General features: G+C 37.9%; 1 protein-coding gene across 1 annotated transcript; it reads right to left on the minus strand.

Moving 5' to 3' along the window:
• Window positions 1-607: 607 nt before the first annotated feature.
• On the minus strand, window positions 608-10106 carry LOC147508130 (loganic acid O-methyltransferase-like). Its single transcript, XM_086600700.1, has 3 exons — window positions 9887-10106; window positions 8196-8858; window positions 608-1071 (listed from the first exon to the last, which is right to left on the minus strand). Exons 1-3 carry the CDS (start codon window positions 9974-9976, stop codon window positions 745-747), a joined length of 1080 nt encoding a protein of 359 aa, XP_086456826.1. The 5' UTR covers window positions 9977-10106; the 3' UTR covers window positions 608-744.
• Between the last annotated feature and the right edge of the window lie 8174 nt (window positions 10107-18280).

Raw genomic sequence — 18280 nt, forward strand, 5'->3', positions numbered from 1 at the left:
AGCCCATACGTAGTATATAATTTATAATTTATACGATATTTTATACTTTATACCCAACTATAATTTACAATTTATACTAGTTTTAATGTTTTATATACATTTTTTTCGAGTTTGAGCTTGAGTTCGAGTTCGAACCTGAGCTCGAGCTCGAAGTGTAAAACGAGTCGAGCTCGAGCTATTAGTATAACTAGGCGAGTCGAGCTTGAGCTTCAATATTAAGCTCGAATGCGAGTTCGAGTTGAGCTTCTACATGTGCGAGTCGAGCTCGAGTATAGCAAAACTCGACTCGGGTAGCTCGATGACCAGCCATACCCAAGCAGCTCACTATCATGCTCAAAAAGAAAAATTGTCCTTCAAAACAAAAAAGATCTTCAAAACAAATAAGATGTAACAAAATATAATCATTCACATTCAAATTTATGGTTTTAAGGCAATTATAGGTCGCTCCCCAAAACAGTTCGGACGAAATTTATTAATGCATAAATTTTTATTAGTACATTATTCGGTAGCAGATTACAATTACTTGATCCAAACTTGATATTTTTTATGTCAAATTTCAATTTGGACCTAGCCTATTATTCGGAAAACATATAACAATTCCCTGATAGAAACTTGATATTTTGTGCATCGTTTTTTTCTTTGGATATAATGTTCAACCTAAAAAAAACGTTGAGACGATTCTTTGACCAAACTCGATCCGAAAAGTTATGGTACACCGTTCCCAATAGCAGTGTGATTGCCAAACTACTTTTTCTTGAGTAGGACAAATAAGTCTGCATAAATTCTATTTTCAGGATTATAAAAGTGTGAATACTCTGCAAGTTTATCAGCAAACAGGGCAAACAGCTCATCGGTGATCTCGGCTCCAAAGTTTTTACTGATTAGGCCTTCCAAAACAGCTCTGTGATGCATGCTAGTTGTTTGCGCGTCAAGCCCAACTTTGGTTTTCAGTAGCTCTAGCCTTTCAACGCCAAAACACCCGTTACTTTTGATTGCCTTTTCAAACTCTTTAACTGATGGAGCGTAACCAGGCACATTGAAGGAATCCACTTTACTTTCGCTCACCAGTCCCTGGTGTTTGATAACAAAAATGCAGCAAATTCAAAATTCTAGTCAAGAAACATGTATGGTGGTTTGGTGCTATAATTGCTTACACCAAATTAAATATAATGTAACTCCTTAATTAATTGCCACAAAAAATTTAACTTCTTTAAAACCCAAAGAAACATGAAATGTGTCCTTGTGGAGGATTAAAAATTAGAACATAGAGAAATACTAGCAAGCTACCAATCTCTGGAACACGCCACATGTTGGGTTTGTAGAACCGTCGAGCTTTGCTCCGGTGATGATAGCGAGGAACTGATCTGACCAACTTTAAGAAGTTTGGACGGCCCAAGAGAACCAACCGAGATCCATGCACATTTCTTCTATCCTGTTTCGAAGTCGGCCTGATGTGACCAACCTTGAGAAGTTTGGATGGCCCAGGTGAACCAACTGAAATTCGTCTTGACGAAATATTGTGAAATTTTGACAGTTTGTCGAAATTTCAATAACCAAATCCACATTCTCACGAAATTTTCTCCCCACCTATATAAATAAACTTATGGTTAGGGTTGAGATAACTTTGAGATATTCATTTCATGGGAATTGTGGGAGCTCTATTGAGCTAGGATTTGAGTGAGGCCTCTTGTTCTTGATTCTAGATACCTCTTGTAAACTCTCCAATCTTTACTATAAAGAAAACTCGACTCTTGTGTGGACGTAGGTAACATTTACCAAACCACCTTAAATCTTTGTGTCTCTTTGCATTTACTTCCTTATTTATTGTTTGCTTGTTGTGTGTGATGATAAATTAGTGGTTTTGCTTTGTTGAGTTTGTTATGATAACTACCAAAGTCTTAGGTGGGTAATTTCCTTAGTGTGATCTCCAAGTTGAAATCATTTGGGATAGAAAGTAACTAGGTTGAGGTGTGACTTTCTAGTGAAATCTCCCAACAAGTGGTATCAGAGCCGTTAGGTTGAATCATTGTATACAAGGTGTGTGAGAAAAAATCACACTTTTAGCATTCAGAGCTAGGTGTTTGAAGAAATTCCTCTGAGAGGTTCTCTACCGTTGTTTTGGTTCAGTGGAAGTCATGACGACCGACAAAGAAAACTACAAGATAGAGAAGTTTGATGGAACAAACTTCGGCTATTGGAAGATGCAAATTGAGGACATACTCTATCAAAAGGATTTGATGGAAACTTTGATAAGTGAGAAGCCCGATGAGATTTCGCAAGGCATATGGGATTTGCAAGATAGAAAGGCATTGGCCACAATCCGATTGAGTCTCTCGAAGTCGGTAGCCTTCAATATTAAAACCGAGAAGAAGGCGAAATCTCTCATGGAGGAACTTAGTACCATGTATGAACAACCCTTGGCTGCGAACAAAGTCTATTTGATCACCAAGCTGTTTAGTATAAAAATGTCGGAGGGGACCTCCTTCAAGGATCACCTAAATGAATTCAACCAAACTAAGGACCAATTGGAGTCGGTTGAGATTACATTTAGTGAGGAGGTGCTAGCATTGGCGATACTTGGATAATTGCCTCCAAGTTGGAAGGCGACTATGGCAGTTATTAGTGGCTCTGCAGGAATGACCAAGTTGAAGTTTGAGCACACTGTTAGTATGGTACTAACCGAGGAAATCCGAAGACAGGATTGTCCTTTATCTTCGGGGTCAGCATTGAGCACTAAAAGTAGAGAAAGAAATTCATACAGGAGTTGTGGTAAGAAAAAGTGGAGGGGGAGATCGAAATTTCAAGCCTCCCGATTGCAAAACGTTGAACACAATCCTTGAGATATAAGTGAAGTTGTATATTATAATTGTGGTAAGCCTGGCCACTATAGTAACAATTGCCCGACACCAAGAAACAACAACAACATTAATAAGAACAAGAAAAAGAATCAATAAGCTGATATTGTTGAGATGGTAAATGATACTTTGATATGTTCGATGGAGCATAAGAAGGAGTCTTGGGTACTTGATTTCGACGCATCTTTTCATGCTACCTCACATCGAGAGTTCTTTGAGAACTACGCCAAAGGTGACCTTGGAACGGTCTTTCTCGGCGATGACCAACCTTGTGACATTGTCGGCAAGGGTGACGTGCATGTCAAGATGAATGACTCGTCATGGTTATTGAGGAACGTCATACACGTTCCAGATTTGAGGAAGAATTTGATTTCTGTGGGGCAATTGGCAAGTGAAGGATTTGTTACAGTCTTCACCAGTAACACTTGGAAGGTCTCGAAGGGTTCAATGGTTGTTGCAAATGGTAAGAAAGATGGTACTCTCTACATGACTACACATGGTTGTGAGTCGATTGTTGTGACACATGGCAAAGAGGATCCGAATGTTTGGCACCGCAGACTTGGTCACATGAGTGAGAAAGAAATGCAAATCCTTCACTCTTCTGGTAAACTCCCAAAGTTACAGTCGACTAAAATTGACTTCTGTGAGAACTGTGTATTTGGAAAGCAGAAGCGGGTGAGTTTTCAGAGAATGGGTCAGACTTCAAAAGCTAGCAGGCTTGAGTTGATTCATACAGATGTCTGGGGGCCAGCTAATGTCTCTTCACTTAGCGGAAAGTCATATTTTGTGACTTTCATTGATGAACATACTAGGAAGGTATGTGTCTATTTCTTGAGACACAAGTCAGCAGTATTTGAAGTGTTCAAGACTTGGAAGGCCATGGTTGAGAATGAGACAAGCTTGAAAGTAAAAAAGCTGAGATCCGACAATTGTGGAGAGTATGAGGAGTCAGGTTTTAAGAAGTATTGTGCTGACAATGGCATCAAGATGAAAAAGACTTTGCCAGGAACACCTCAGCAAAATGGGGTTGCAGAGCAAATGAATAGAACACTGACAGAGAGAGCTAGGTGTATGCGTACACTAGCAAGCTTGCCCAAGCAGTTTTGGGCAAAAAGTGTTAGCACATCAGCTTACCTGATAAATAGAGGATCGTCAGTACCTTTAGATTTTAAGATTCCAGAGGAAGTGTGGAGCGGGAAGGATGTGAACATTTCCCATTTGAAGGTGTTTGGTTGTGTGCCCTATGTCCACATTAGTGACCAAGCTAGAAGCAAGCTTGATGCTAAGTCACTAAAGTGTACCTTTATCGGCTATGGCGGTGATGATTTTGGGTTTCGCTTTTGGGATGATTAAAATCGGAAAATCATTCGTAGTAGAGATGTTGTGTTTAATGAGAAGGTGATGTACAAGGATAGAGATGAAGCACAAACCAAGGAATCGGTTACAGAGAGTGGCACAGAGTATGTTGAGTTGGAAGACTTTGATGTAAGTCATGGTATAGTGGGAGCCCCACAGTCAGAGGATGACAGTAGTAGTGACTCAGATGATAATGAGGATACTACACCACCAAGTCTATCTCCACCTCGTGCCCCAAGGAAGACATCCAGGCCACATGTACTGAGTACGAGATATCCACCCTCCACCTATGTGAATTATTTGCTACTTATTGATGGTGGCGAGCCTCAATACTATAATGAAGCATTGGAAGCGAGTGATGCAAGCAAGTGGGAGCTTCCTATGCAAGATGAGATGAAGTCCCTCATCTCTAATGGCACTTAGGAGTTAGCCAAACTACCCATAGGCAAGAAGGCTCTACAGAACAAATGGGTGTTTAGAGTCAAAGAGGAACATGATGGTTCCAAGAGATACAAAGCGAGGCTAGTAGTCAAGGGCTTTCAGGAAAAAGCAGGGGTTGACTTCACAGAGATATTCTCCCCAATGGTGAAATTGAATACTATTCGGTCAGTGTTGAGTATTGTTGCAGTGGAAGATTTGTATCTTGAGCAGTTGGATGTTAAAACTGCCTTCCTCCATGGTGACCTAGTTGAGAAAATTTACATGCAGCAATTGGAGGGTTTCATCAAGAAAGGTCAAGAGAATATAGTATGCAGGCTCAGAAAGAGCTTGTATGGTTTGAAACAAGCCCCTAGGCAGTGGTACAGGAAGTTTGATAACTTCATACAAGGAAATGGCTACTATAAGTGCAACGCTGACCATTGTTCCTATTTCAAGAGGTTTGACTCCAGCTACGTCATCATGTTGCTATATGTTGATGATATATTAGTAGCGAGTTCTGATATGTCAGAAATTGGGAGATTGAAAGAGAAGTTGGCAAGTGAGTTCTCTATGAAGGACTTGGGTGCAGCGAAACACATTCTAGGGATGAGGATCAGAAGATTGAGATAGACAGAAAGGTATTCTGGAGTTGTCTCAAACTGAATATATTGAGAAGATATTGAAGAGGTTCAACATAGGTAGTGCGAAACCAGTTTGTACACCTTTGGCAATCCACTCCAAGTTGTCCAAGGAACACTCGCCCAAGACTGTTGAGGAAAGAAATTTCATGGCTAAGGTACCATACACCTCTGCCATTGGAAGTCTTATGTATGCCATGGTTTGCACGCGTCCGGATATAGCCCAAGCAGTGGGAGCTGTCAGACGATTTATGTCTAATCCTGGCAAGCAACATTAGGAAGCCGTGAAGTAGATATTGAGATATCTAAGAGGTACTACTGAGAAATGCCTATGTTATGGAAGGGGTGTTGTGAACTTGCAAGGTATGTGAATGCCGACTTTGCAGGTGAGGTAGATCACAAAAGAAGCACTACTGGTTATGTCTTTACAGTAGGTGCTACTGCAGTGAGTTGGATTTCTCAGTTACAGAAGATTGTTGCTTTGTCTACCACAGAAGCAGAGTATGTGGCTGTTACATAGGCAAACAAGGATATGATTTGGTTACAGGGATTGATGGAAGAGCTTGGGATGAAGCAAGAGAGGAGTGTGTTACACAGTGACAATCAGAGTGTTATACATCTTGCTAAGAATTCCGCTTTTCATTCTAGGGCCTGGCCAAGCATATTGGTCTCCGATATCATTTTATCCGATCTCTGTTGGAGGATGAGGTTTTGGCACTTGAGAAAATCCAAGGGAGTAAGAATCCGACGGATATGTTGACCAAGACCGTGCCTACTAAGAAGTTGAAGTTGTGTTCAACTTCGGTGGGTCTTCTTGCTTGAAGACCATGTTAGATGAGCCGAGTGTTTCATTAGTAAATTGGGTTTGGATGGAGTTGTTACAATTGAGATGTGATGTGCTTGTAGAATCTCGACATGTTCCAAGTGGGAGATTGTTGGGTTTGTGGAACCGTCGAGCTTTGCTCCGGTGATGGTAGTAAGGAACTAACAGTTGTGAAACATAGATGGCTAGATTAAGCCAGTTTTTTCACTCTTGGACAGCCCGTCAACATTGTCCCACCTTTGTGTAGTTTTTTCCCTCATACATCGAAGTCAGCCTGATCTGACCAACTTTAAAAAGTTTGGACGGCCCAAGAGAACCAACCGAGATCCATGCACATTTCTTCTATCCTGTTTCGAAGTCGGCCTAATGTGACCAACCTTGAGAAGTTTGGATGGCCCAGGTGAACCAACCGAAATTCGTCTTGACGAAATATTGTGAAATTTTGACAGTTTGTTGAAATTTCAATAACCAAATCCACATTCTCACGAAATTTTCTCCCCACCTATATAAAGAAACTTATGGTTAAGGTTGAGATAACTTTGAGAGATTCATTTCATGGAAATTGTGGGAGCTCTATTGAGTTAGGGTTTGAGTGAGGCCTCTTGTTCTTGATTCTTGATACCTTTTGTAAACTCTCCAATCTTTACTATAAAGGAAACTCGAATCTTGTGTGGACGTAGGTAACATTTACCGAACCACTTTAAATCTTTGTGTCTCTTTCTATTTACTTCCTTATTTATTGTTTGCTTGTTGTGTGTGATGATAAATTAGTGGTTTTGTTTTGTTGAGTTTGTTGTGATAACTATCAAAGTCTTGGGTGAGTGATTTTCTTGGTGTGATCTTCAAGTTGAAATCATTTGGGATAGAAAGTAATTAGGTTGAGGTGTGACTTCCTAGTGAAATCTCCCAACACCCTATATGACAACAAGAAAAATCACTTGCTAACCAATTCAATAGGTTTCTTCTCTTGATCCAAAAAGTAAATAAAGTGAAAACGAGAGACCACACGCCACTACAAGATTTTTCTTTCAATATTTTTTAGGGTTAGTTAGGGATACCACCCCATTATTAGTTGCAATTAGTGTTACCCTCCCATTTTTAAAAATATTAGGGATACCCCCTTTGTAAGATCCAACGGTTGTGTTTCTTCATGTGAAAAAAAAACTTCATCTCGTAGTCGTTGGATCTTGCAACTTGGGAGGCATCCCTAACTAACCCTATTTTTTATGTTCAAAGTCTGAAACAACAAGATATAATCAGCTTCTTCTACTGCAATTCTATTTGAAATTCTCAAGTTGGTTGGACCAATATATATGTTTATTTACTTTCACATTAACAGCTTGAGATTGTTTAAAATAGTACAATAAGATCATCGAAATTCTAAGTTCCAAACCCAAATTTCTCTTAACGCAAGACAGGATTGGGGAAAGCTAAATGGGTTAGTTTTTAACTTTTAAACCGTGTACATAATTTGGATTTTTGTTATTGATGCATGGCAAAATAAAACTTGAAAGTAGTCCTCAATCTTCATCTTCTTCGGTTCATCAAAACGGATTGATTGAAAGACTTTAGACTTTTATTTTTTGGATAATAACTCTTTGATTGAGAGAATTGAAAACCAACATTTGGATTGGTGCAGAATAAGAATATGGTTATATGGATGAGGAAGAGGTGGGTTCAGGGGAGGATGTAAGAGGGGAGGTGCTGTAGCACACCCAATTTTTCCGTCGAAAAAAAAAATACTAGTTATAATAGTATATATAATTCCCCCAAAAAAATATTTGTAGTGTATGTTAGTTGTAGCGGCCCCCTTGAGTGGCAATCCTAGATATTTGTGGTGTATGTTAGTTGTAGCAGCCCCTTGAATGGCAATCCTAGATCCGCTCCTGAATGGGTTCGAACCCCAAACGACCTCTGGTATGACGCTATTACGCAAATGTTTTATACTTTTATCAGCCTAGCATTTCTCACAAACAAAAGGTTTTTGTCAACTAAAATACAAAAAAATAATTTATTAGCAATAGGAGATTAGGAGACCCATTTTTCACAACAACTCTTTTATTTAGAACTTACAAGTAAGGAATCTACGAAATAATTACTAACCTTTTTAGCCATTTCCATGAGGCAGGTTCCCAATAGGTCAACTGGAAGAGGAAATGATTTTTCTGAAAGGGTCTCCATTGGATAGGTTGGAAGAATAAGTGCCACCAAACCCCCGGATACAACTTCCTGAGCTCTAGCCCATAAAAAGGTTTCCACGTCCTTAACATACTGATTTGAGAATGCTTCCACCACTTCCTCAGGTGAATCTCCATATGAAATCCTTCCCTTATTCCATGCAGGCGAATTCACATCTTCTACCTCTTTTGGTATCTTTGAGAGCCATTGAAGTGAATATGAAGAGTGAACAAAATGAAGAGACGCCTTTGGGAACAGGCGATTGTGAAAAGAACCTGGTACCGCAGCTGCAAAATATTGTCGTTCGGAAGGAAGGGAGGTTAAAAGTTTGTTGAAATCATTACCAACGTGATCGTTAAAGAATACTTGGAATTCTGGGATCTGAAGACTAAGGCCTTGTGAGTAGTATTTGTGCTCTATTTCGTCTATTATGTTCTGCACTGCAGTGAACGTATTCGGCCCCACCGAACATCCCAAGTCAGCAATACAAATTGTTTTTGACGGAAAAGAAGAAAACATTTGCTGGATATCAAGCTTCTCTTTAATCGCTTCTCTGATCATTCCCTTCGCACCATCCACCGCCACTTTCTAGCAGTAATATAACAAAATTGTCAACATTATTGCTGTTCTTAGAAGAAGTATTACCGGGCTGTGTAGTGAATTGAACTTCTTTTCTCTATTTACTAGAGTAATTCAATTATTCAAATATTGCTGGCTAATAAGAGATGCACAATCATAGACAGCTATATGCAGGTGACAAGATCTTTTTTAATCGCCAAATTTAGTAAATTAGAAATAATGCTACAAAGTCTTCAAATGCAAGACATATCTGAGAAAAATTTGGCTCCTAGGCGCTTAGGAGCCAAAAGTCTCCTAAGCACCTATCTAGCACACATCCACCATCTCTTTTAACTAGTGATTAATTCTAGTTAATTAAAATCTAAACAAATATTTATTTTATTCCCACTCCAAATCTTTCTATTTTTTTCTCCACAAATCTTTTATTTATTTGTGTTTCCAAAAATAAATAAATAAATAAATAAAATTATTAACTAAAATTAAATTTTAAAAATTTACAAATAAATTTTTAATTTTTTGTTACAGATTTTTCAAGGGGTTTTCCTTCATTCAATTATAGTGCAAATATCTCAAATTTATTTTGTATTAGCCATTATTGTCAACATTTTGGGTTGTAATAAAATAACAATTTGTAATTACATTTACGTTTCTTTAAGAATTATGATAAAAAAAATTTTAAAAAAAATCATAAATGTTACTGTAGCTTTCAATTTATTATATAAGTTTTATTATTATTATTAGTTATTATAAAAGAAAATAGAATAATTGGGAGAGAGAATAAAATAAATATTTGGTTAGATTTTAATTAATTAGAAGTAATCAATAAATAAATATATATATATATATATATATATATATATATATATGTGATAATTAGAATTAATCAATAGTTAAAAAGTAGTTAATGAGTGTTTAGGAGAATTTTTGCTCCTAAGTGCCTTGGTACGAATTGTTTCCCGAAACATCTTCACTTAAAGTAAGCTTTTAGTACGTTTACTTCTTAAAATATGTTGAATTAAAATGCAAGAAATGGATACCTGAAATGATGAATTATTGGCATAGCTATTAATGCCATCCCCTCCATTCATGGCAACTGATATGGTGGATGTGTTGTTCTCCTTTTCCATCTTGTACTTGTTCTCCTGCTTCTTCGTCTAGTTTCAACTATGAATGTGAATTGCAAATGAAGATATTAAACTCGATCAATGTGATCAATGAAAGCTTAGATCAGTTAGATGGTTGATATTTATAAAAAAAAATTCGTTGTACGTGTCCAATGAAAGCTAGGTTTATTAGGGTCTAAGATTTCTTTTGTGCAAAGATGCTTTCTTCGTTTTCAACTCATGCTCTATAAAACAAATGAAGTTCCAGATATTTTAGGCGGGATTCTTGGGAATTTAAAATCACTAGAAATTAGTGCAGTACTCACATGCTATAATATTTAATTTCATAAAACCTGCAGCCCTTTTTTCTTAAATGTTTCTAATAATACACACAATGACTCATTGACTCTAATACCCTTTCGTGATGAAATTAAATATATTGATTATATATGGTACTACTCACCACAATACCTAGACATGGTCACATGGGCACATGGCCCTTGAGCGAGTTCATGGGTGGCCTGGGCATCCATACGTGTGTGTGTGTGTGGAAGAGACTATTGCAAATGAAGGTATATGGTTTAATGATAAATTTCTAATGATAAAGTTGGCAATTTAGAGTCTTGTCTTAATTGAACTGAATTATTTATAGAACATGAGTGGAAAACGAAGAAATATAGAAAGAATGAGAACTTTGGAAAAATAAAGAAAGATGTACAATGCCTTGACTGTGACAGGCTGCCTTCCTTGGGACACCCGTGACTTTGGCACTTTTTTTTTTTTTTAAGTTAGCAAATTATATTACCATGAAATAAAATTACAAAAGGTTGGCTTAATTAGGAAATGGTTCCTAATTAACCTTAATAAAATTTGAAGTACACAAAATTTGGCATTTCCCATTTGGAAATTCATGCTGGTTTATCTGGATAAAGAATCTGTTTTTGTGGGTTGAGGGTCACACTATGTGTTGCAACTTGATCAGCTGAGAAATTAACTTCGCGCCACGTATGTGAGATCAACACATAGCTCAACTTCTATTTACAAGTCTCTCAACGAGGTCTCACTTCCCATGGAAGCTCTGAAGTACCAAAAGTTACGAATTTAATGACTTTGAGTCGGACTCTATCCATAGCTTGTGCCAACCCTTGTCAATAGCCACTTCTATACTTTCTATAATTCCCATAACCTCTGCCACATAACTCTTTTGAAAGATCTCGAAAATCTTTTCCAGTTATGTATATATCAATTTTATTGAATCTGATATGGCTGATAAATGTTATGCTTTTTCAATTTGGTCAACCGAAACAAAGTAGATTTCCAAGACTTTTGGGACAAAATTACCCAGGTTAACCCCTAAGACCCCTTGAAGAATTTTAACTTTTATCCCAATGTACATTTTTTTCCCCTGATGACATGGTGTTCACAACCTTTCGAGTGGTCCTAGTCACCAGGAAGTCTTGCCCGCCCACCAGGCATTTTATAAACTCTATTGTTGTTTTCAAAATATGAAATAAAAAAGTTTTAGGGGGAGAAAAAAAAATATGAAAGTGATGTAGAATTATTAGCCCTTCTTTCTTGCGCCAGAATTCCTTCTAATATTATTATTTTAATTTGAAATTATAATTATTACATATTAGGAATTTGAAATATTTAGTATTTTCTATTTAGAGTTTAATTAGCTTTAGAAGTCTAGGTTAGATTTATAAATCTAGTTTTTTTATTAATCAAGTATGGTTTATATGTATAAAGACGCCATTGTAGTTTAATCCAATAAATCAATTATCAATTATATATCAATTTATCAAATCTCTCAAAACCTAATATATTTTTTTCCCTCAATTTCTACAAATTTTCAATTCAATTCAATTTTCTTCATCCTTTAAATCTATTCTCCTTTGAGGATCTCCGCATCCTTCCTTTCCTAAATCTCTTTTAGTTAATGATCAATTGGTATCAAGAACCCCACTCAACTAATTAGATTAATCTATATAAACTAATTTAATGAATTAAAACTAAGTATTTGGATCGTTAAACAATTGAAACTAACTAGAAATGGTGCTAAAGTAAAGCTAAGTTGAAAACTCATTCCACACTAATCTAGATCTAGTATGGTGGTCGACTTAAGAGCTAAACTACGTTTCTTCATATGGAGACCAGATCCGCAAAATCGTGCATGGGCTGAGGGACTTTGTTTTGGGCGAAAAATCGGGCCGAAACCGATGCTCCGATCATGAAAGTTTTTCAGTTGGTTGACTTCCGTAACCTTTTCGTCCACTTCTCTCCTCTGATTGGGTCGAGGCTTGGACCGTTCGGAAGCTCGCACCAATCGATTACGATTTGGACATAAAGGTAGGACCAATTCTAAGGTCTACGGAGTCAAATCTCGCGACCGAGCCGGAGTTCTGGCGACTTTTGTTTTGTTTGTTTCTACTTGCATTGACTTTGACTTTTTCAGCTTTATTAGGGCTTTAAAAGCTTTTTCTCCTCGAATCTTGGCATTTTATCATAGAACTTCTTATGAACCAACCCTTGCTTCTTTATCATAAAGAGCATTTACGCACATATTAAACTTCAATGCGAAATACATAAGAACGATAACAATACTAACTCTTTCTTATTAATCACATAATTGGTCAAAGGCGATATTGTTAAAGGGGTTAAAACTACAGTTTGGGCTCTTATCAATGCTTGTCCTCTTAATCGGATATAATAATGGCCACTTCGTGCATTGTACATTCTTCGTCATCCAATGAGTAAAGATTTATTTGTGAGTCAACAAACTTGATGGATTGGGTAATGGCGTTGTATGGAAGATGTTTAATTATAGAAGGAATCCGTGACCCCATAAGTAGTCCCGGGTTGATGTCCCCCGGGGAGCTCATAAAGATTGTCATGTAAACCCTGCGGTGGATTTAATCCGATATGACAATGAGGGTTGGCAGTGCTTACTTTCGAGGATACAAAGAAGTTGATTAATGTGGTTGTCGATAACTTAGCAATCAGCGGGCATTCGATATCTTAAACACGGGGGAGATCAACAAGCATATAATATGGAGCCCATAAAGCGTAACATGTAATTTGGGATTAGGGGCTGTGTCTTGCAACAATGGCGCTTTAGTGGAATAACCCGTTTGTTGATGGACTTGGGTGGGTGTGTTGGACATGGGGAGGCCCAGAGCCATCGAGGAGGCCAACCCTAATTTCTCCTCATGGTCCACTGTTGTAGCCTATATAAAGAAACCTTTTCTTCTTGGCCGAATTCACTATTCACTTAATTGGAAAAGAGGCAAGAAAGAAAAGGGGTTGGTAGAGCGTTGCCCACCTGACGTCAATCCAAGCATAGGAATACAACAAAAGATCTTGAGGTTTTGATTTAGGTAGATCTTGGATTCTTAGAGAAACCAAAAGTCGATCTAAAGGTATGTTTCTAACCAAAAGGAAGTGAACACCTTTATTACAACTGCGCATGGTGCTTTTCGGTTAAATAGTCGTCGATCAACCATAGCGGTTCCTATAATTGGTGCTCCGGGCATGTAGATCTGGTGGCGGATGTAGAGCTGCTCTAGCTTGGTTTTGCAAACATCTAGACCAATTTATGGTGGAATGATTTCCTGAAAAGAAATGGATCGATTTTGTTAAAACAACATGTTTTTCAATTTTCACAGTATTTGTTTATTGGTGGATGTAATTTAAAATCCGCGGTATGTATCGTGTTGTTGTTTTTAATCCATGATGTAATCTTTAAGATCAAGAGATCAAAAGATCAAAGGTTGGATTAATCGAGATCGGCGTGTTCATTTTGGTGGGCGTAGGTTGTGTTGATTCGGACCTCATGTCCCATGAGAGGGCTTTTATCCCGCTGCCGTATCGGTATGGAGTCTTTGAAGGAAGCTCGACTTGCCCCCAAGTGTTGATTCCGGACCTAATGTCTGCGGAAGGCTCATCCCCTCCGTTGCCGCTTTGGAGGAGTAGAGTCTTTGAGGGGCGGCTTCAGCTTGCCCCAAGTTTGATTCAAACATCCGTCCGTGGAGGGCTCATCCCCATGCTGCCGCTGTATGGTAAAGTCTTTGAGGGCAACTTGGCTTGCCCCAAGTGTTGGTTCGGACCTCATGTCCCGGGAGGGCTCATCCCCAGCTGTCCATTTGGGGTGGAGTCTTTGAGGGGCAACTCAACTTGCCCCAAGTTTGATTCCGGACCTCCGTCAGCGGAGGAGAATCCCCGCTGCGGCTGTATGGACATGGAGTCTTTGAGGGCCACTTCGGCTTAAGCCCCAAGTGTTGATTTACAATGCGGCTCGAAAGCAAATTTGAGGTCTAGGTAATTGTATGTAAAGCCTCAATTTTAATATGAACATGATATATAAGATATGGGATAATGCATATATGGTACATGTGTTCAAATCTTTTTTGTTCTAGAAAACCCTAAATTAAGTAACTATTTACTGTCAAAACAACGAGAGAGTAAAGGGAATTGAAATCAAAGACTTTTTTTTTTGCATGCAAGTAGGATATTTTATTAATAATATTATAAAGAATACAACTCGACAAAATGGGATTACAACGGACTCTTCTAAGAATAATTCTTAATAAAATCTGTAGTAAAGTTCGGTGAGGACATTGTAATGACTTAATAAAAAGGGTCTATTGGAACTCAAGAGAAAACTCCTCTACTCAAAGTCGATCCATGTTTTCTTTGCGCATCTTGCTCCAAAATTAGCTTCTTTGAGTGTACGTGAGATTTTCCAATTGATGAGATTCGAGGTTCTATACCATCTTGCTCTCAGCCACCATGGAACTTCACCTCCTTTGAATGCAAGAACTAAAGCCATTGAGTCACTCTCAATCTAGAGTTTGTGCCAGCCTTTATCCACAGTAGTTTCAGGAGCCAAAACAACTGCCAAGCTTTCACCATCATAGTTCGTAGTAACTCCTAGGCCTTGTACTAAGACACCTAGAATTTCCACCTTGTAGTTTCTGAAGATAATTCTTGCACCCCCATTGCTTGGGTTTCCTAAGGCCGAACCATCTGCGTTGGCCTTAACTACACCAAGGTCGAGGTGGAATCCATGACACTTCTCGATTTTGTTCGATGGACTCGCTCTTCTTTTAATGTTAGGTTGGTTTAGAAGCTGAAAATCAATGGTAGAGTTACTCATAGTTCGATTACCAAGATACCAGCGGCTTACCCTTTAAGTACTTCACATCTTATTCTCATAGGATTTATCGTCATCTTTGAAGAAAATATTATTTCTAGCTTCCATATTTGAACCATAAAGGTGGAGCCGGTATGACATTCAAAAGCTCCTTTCTGATTTGGTTGTGTCCTCAAATCTGCTTTCATGACCGATTTTAAGTTGATGATTGTGAGATTGACACTAAAATAGTTCGAGGCCCATTGCCACAGCGTCCTAGACACCTCACACTCCCAAAAATCCTTGTGACGTCATTATGACATTACTAATCTTGTTTTAGTTTTTTAAAACAATATAATTATTATTTTTCTATATGAGCAATCATTTTGTAGTCTTGTACCCTGTAGAACTATCCAAGAGACAACTTATTTAAAAAACAATGCAATTAATCTACAAAATATACAAGTATACCTTCAACACTGAAAATTTAACTATAACTCGAAATTGCCAAATAATCCATTTCACATTTCAAAAATACTCTACAAAGTACACAAGGATAAACACCCACGATTTACTCTATATCTCTCAAAATTATTATCAAATAACTTTTTTTTTTCACACTTGTCAATTTTAAAGTGCAATAATATACAACTACAAAGGTATATCTTCTTATGAAGTATCCAGCGTCTAGCAGAAATGAAGCACCTTCAAAGCTCCCACCAAGTGAAAAAAAAAGAACTTGTCAACTCTAAACTTACCGCTTCACAAATAGGATATGCAACAAATGGACGCAACAAATCCATCTCAATCTCATATAAAGAATATAAGTTAAAGTGAATTCAATCCACAAATCAAATCCTTACCTGAGGTAGAAATGTAGAGGGGTAATGCCTCATCCAAATCTTCGCCCTCCCGTTGTTCTTATTAAGCAACAAATCCATCTCAATATATTAACTAAGAATATAAGTTAAAGTTAGATACAAATTCATATCTCATGGCGAGCTACTTGTGCCTCATCCAAACTCTCCGCACTTCCATTCTTCACCATTTACTCTTAGAACTACTATCTTCAACCACTGTATTTGCATGAGGCAACCTACAAATACACCACAGATATAGGTTGTGAACAAGACCAATCAATACAATACAAAAATATCAACAAATGAAATAAGCTGAAGAAACCAAAAAAAAAAAGATTTTGTATAAGCATACATGGCGATTGGAATCTTGATACATACAAGCCTCGCCAAACCTGAATTCAAATATTATAAAATCAAGAATCACTAACTACTAGTCCCAATATATGCACATTGTGTGTGATAAGAACCAAGATATATGAGAAGCGGGTTGTTGAAGAGAAGAGATCGAGGAATACTAAGGAAAAAGTAAAAGTGAAATGAAAAGATAAGGAAAAAGAGAACAATTATATTCAATATCTTGAGTCTCACTCACATTTATAGTGTGCTAATTATAAGTCAACAACCTTTCCTTCTCACAATTATAAGTCAACATTTATAGTCAATTACATGCTTGACAAATATAAGTCAACAAACAAAAAATAATAAGGGTAAGGGTTATTTAGACTTTGGTCCTACTTTTCAAATTTATTAGGCTTTGGTCCTACTTACGTTTTGTTGGTTGTGAGTCAACAATATTGATTGTTAGAAACCACAAAGCGGACTTAAGCGGTTTGACCCGAGTTGACTCCTGATCGACAAAGCGAGAAATAAGACCAAAGCTAATAAATTTGAAAAGTAGGACCAAAACCTAATTTCTATTAATAGTAGGACCAAAGTCTAAATAACCCTAAGGGTAATAATGTAGAGGTTCTCGGTATGAATGCATGATGAGCGGCTTAAAGCTTCTAATTAATAAATTGTCCCTTAAACTCCTATATGCAATTAATTTTAGCGTGCACCATGGCGACATATAGGATCGGATGCCAAAGCATATGATCAAAGCTCTTCTATCGCAGCATGACTGCCAAATCATACCATCCGTTGCATCTTTTGTGTGTGCACATTATCATATGCATGAGCGTCCGATAATGACTCAAAGTTAAATTTGGTTACTTTGATGATTTTTAGAAGAAAAAAATACATTTTCAATATTAATTTGTTCCAAAATAGATTGGCTTCTTACAATTAAAATGCCATGAACTTTAGATGGTTTACGCTTGATAATCTCCATCATCTTGTATCCTACTACTTTGTCTTTGCTAAATGCCCTAAGAATAGAAAATAACAATCCACCAAGCTTCTAGGAGTTAATAAATAATACAACATAAGAACCATTAAATTTGGGAATCAAATCGAGATAGACTTTATAATGACCATTCATTCTCATCGGACAAAAGGACCATCGGACGAAATCGGATAAACTTATTATCGCTTTCGGCAATTATGCCTTCATTGGCGTCACGACTCTCGACTCTTTGAAGTAAGACTAGTAAGAGTATATGTATATATTCCCCTAAAAAGCAATTCCTAGAATCACGGCTATACTCATTAATTCCAACCTCTATGCGATACAAAACCGGACACTAATCCCGCCAAAAGGTTGAAGATAGTGGATAAAACTAAGCTAGCGTCTTTGTTGCAACCCGTTTCACAATTTTTTCTAATTTTATAGTCCTCGACTACTTGGTTAGATCTTTGAAAGCGCGAACAACCCACCTAATCGACTTCATCCAATTTGAACCCATTTGGGTTGCCTCGTACCCCTTATCGAGGGATCAAAATTTTCCGTAGTTCTCTCCTCTCTCCACTCTTTTCTATCTCACTCTTGGATTCTCCTCCTCTCTAGATGTCATCTCCTCAGGTTGCCTCCCCTGTTCTCCTCTCGTTGTCTCCTCATTCTAGTTCCTCTTCTCTAGGTTTCTCCTCCTCTTTCTCTCCTCCTCCTGGATGTTGTCACCCTCTTCTTCTTCTCGGATCTCTCCTCTATTCCTCTTCCTCTCGGCTGTCGTCTCCCTTGGCTTGGCGTATCCTTGGCGGCGTCTCCTCGACCGTCGTCTCGCTTTGGCGCCCGTTCCTATGGCCGTCGCCCTCCGTCCCTTCTCTGCTCTAGATATCTCCTCCTCTCTTTCTCATCATCTCCCTACCCCTCCTCTCTGGCCGTCGTCCTTTCCCTTCTCTGCTATATACATCTCCTCATCTCTTCCTCCTCATCTCGGGACATTATCTCACTATTTCTCC

The sequence above is a fragment of the Coptis chinensis genome, chromosome 3 (assembly GCF_015680905.1).
Source record: "Coptis chinensis isolate HL-2020 chromosome 3, ASM1568090v1, whole genome shotgun sequence".
Classification (NCBI taxonomy): domain Eukaryota; kingdom Viridiplantae; phylum Streptophyta; class Magnoliopsida; order Ranunculales; family Ranunculaceae; genus Coptis; species Coptis chinensis.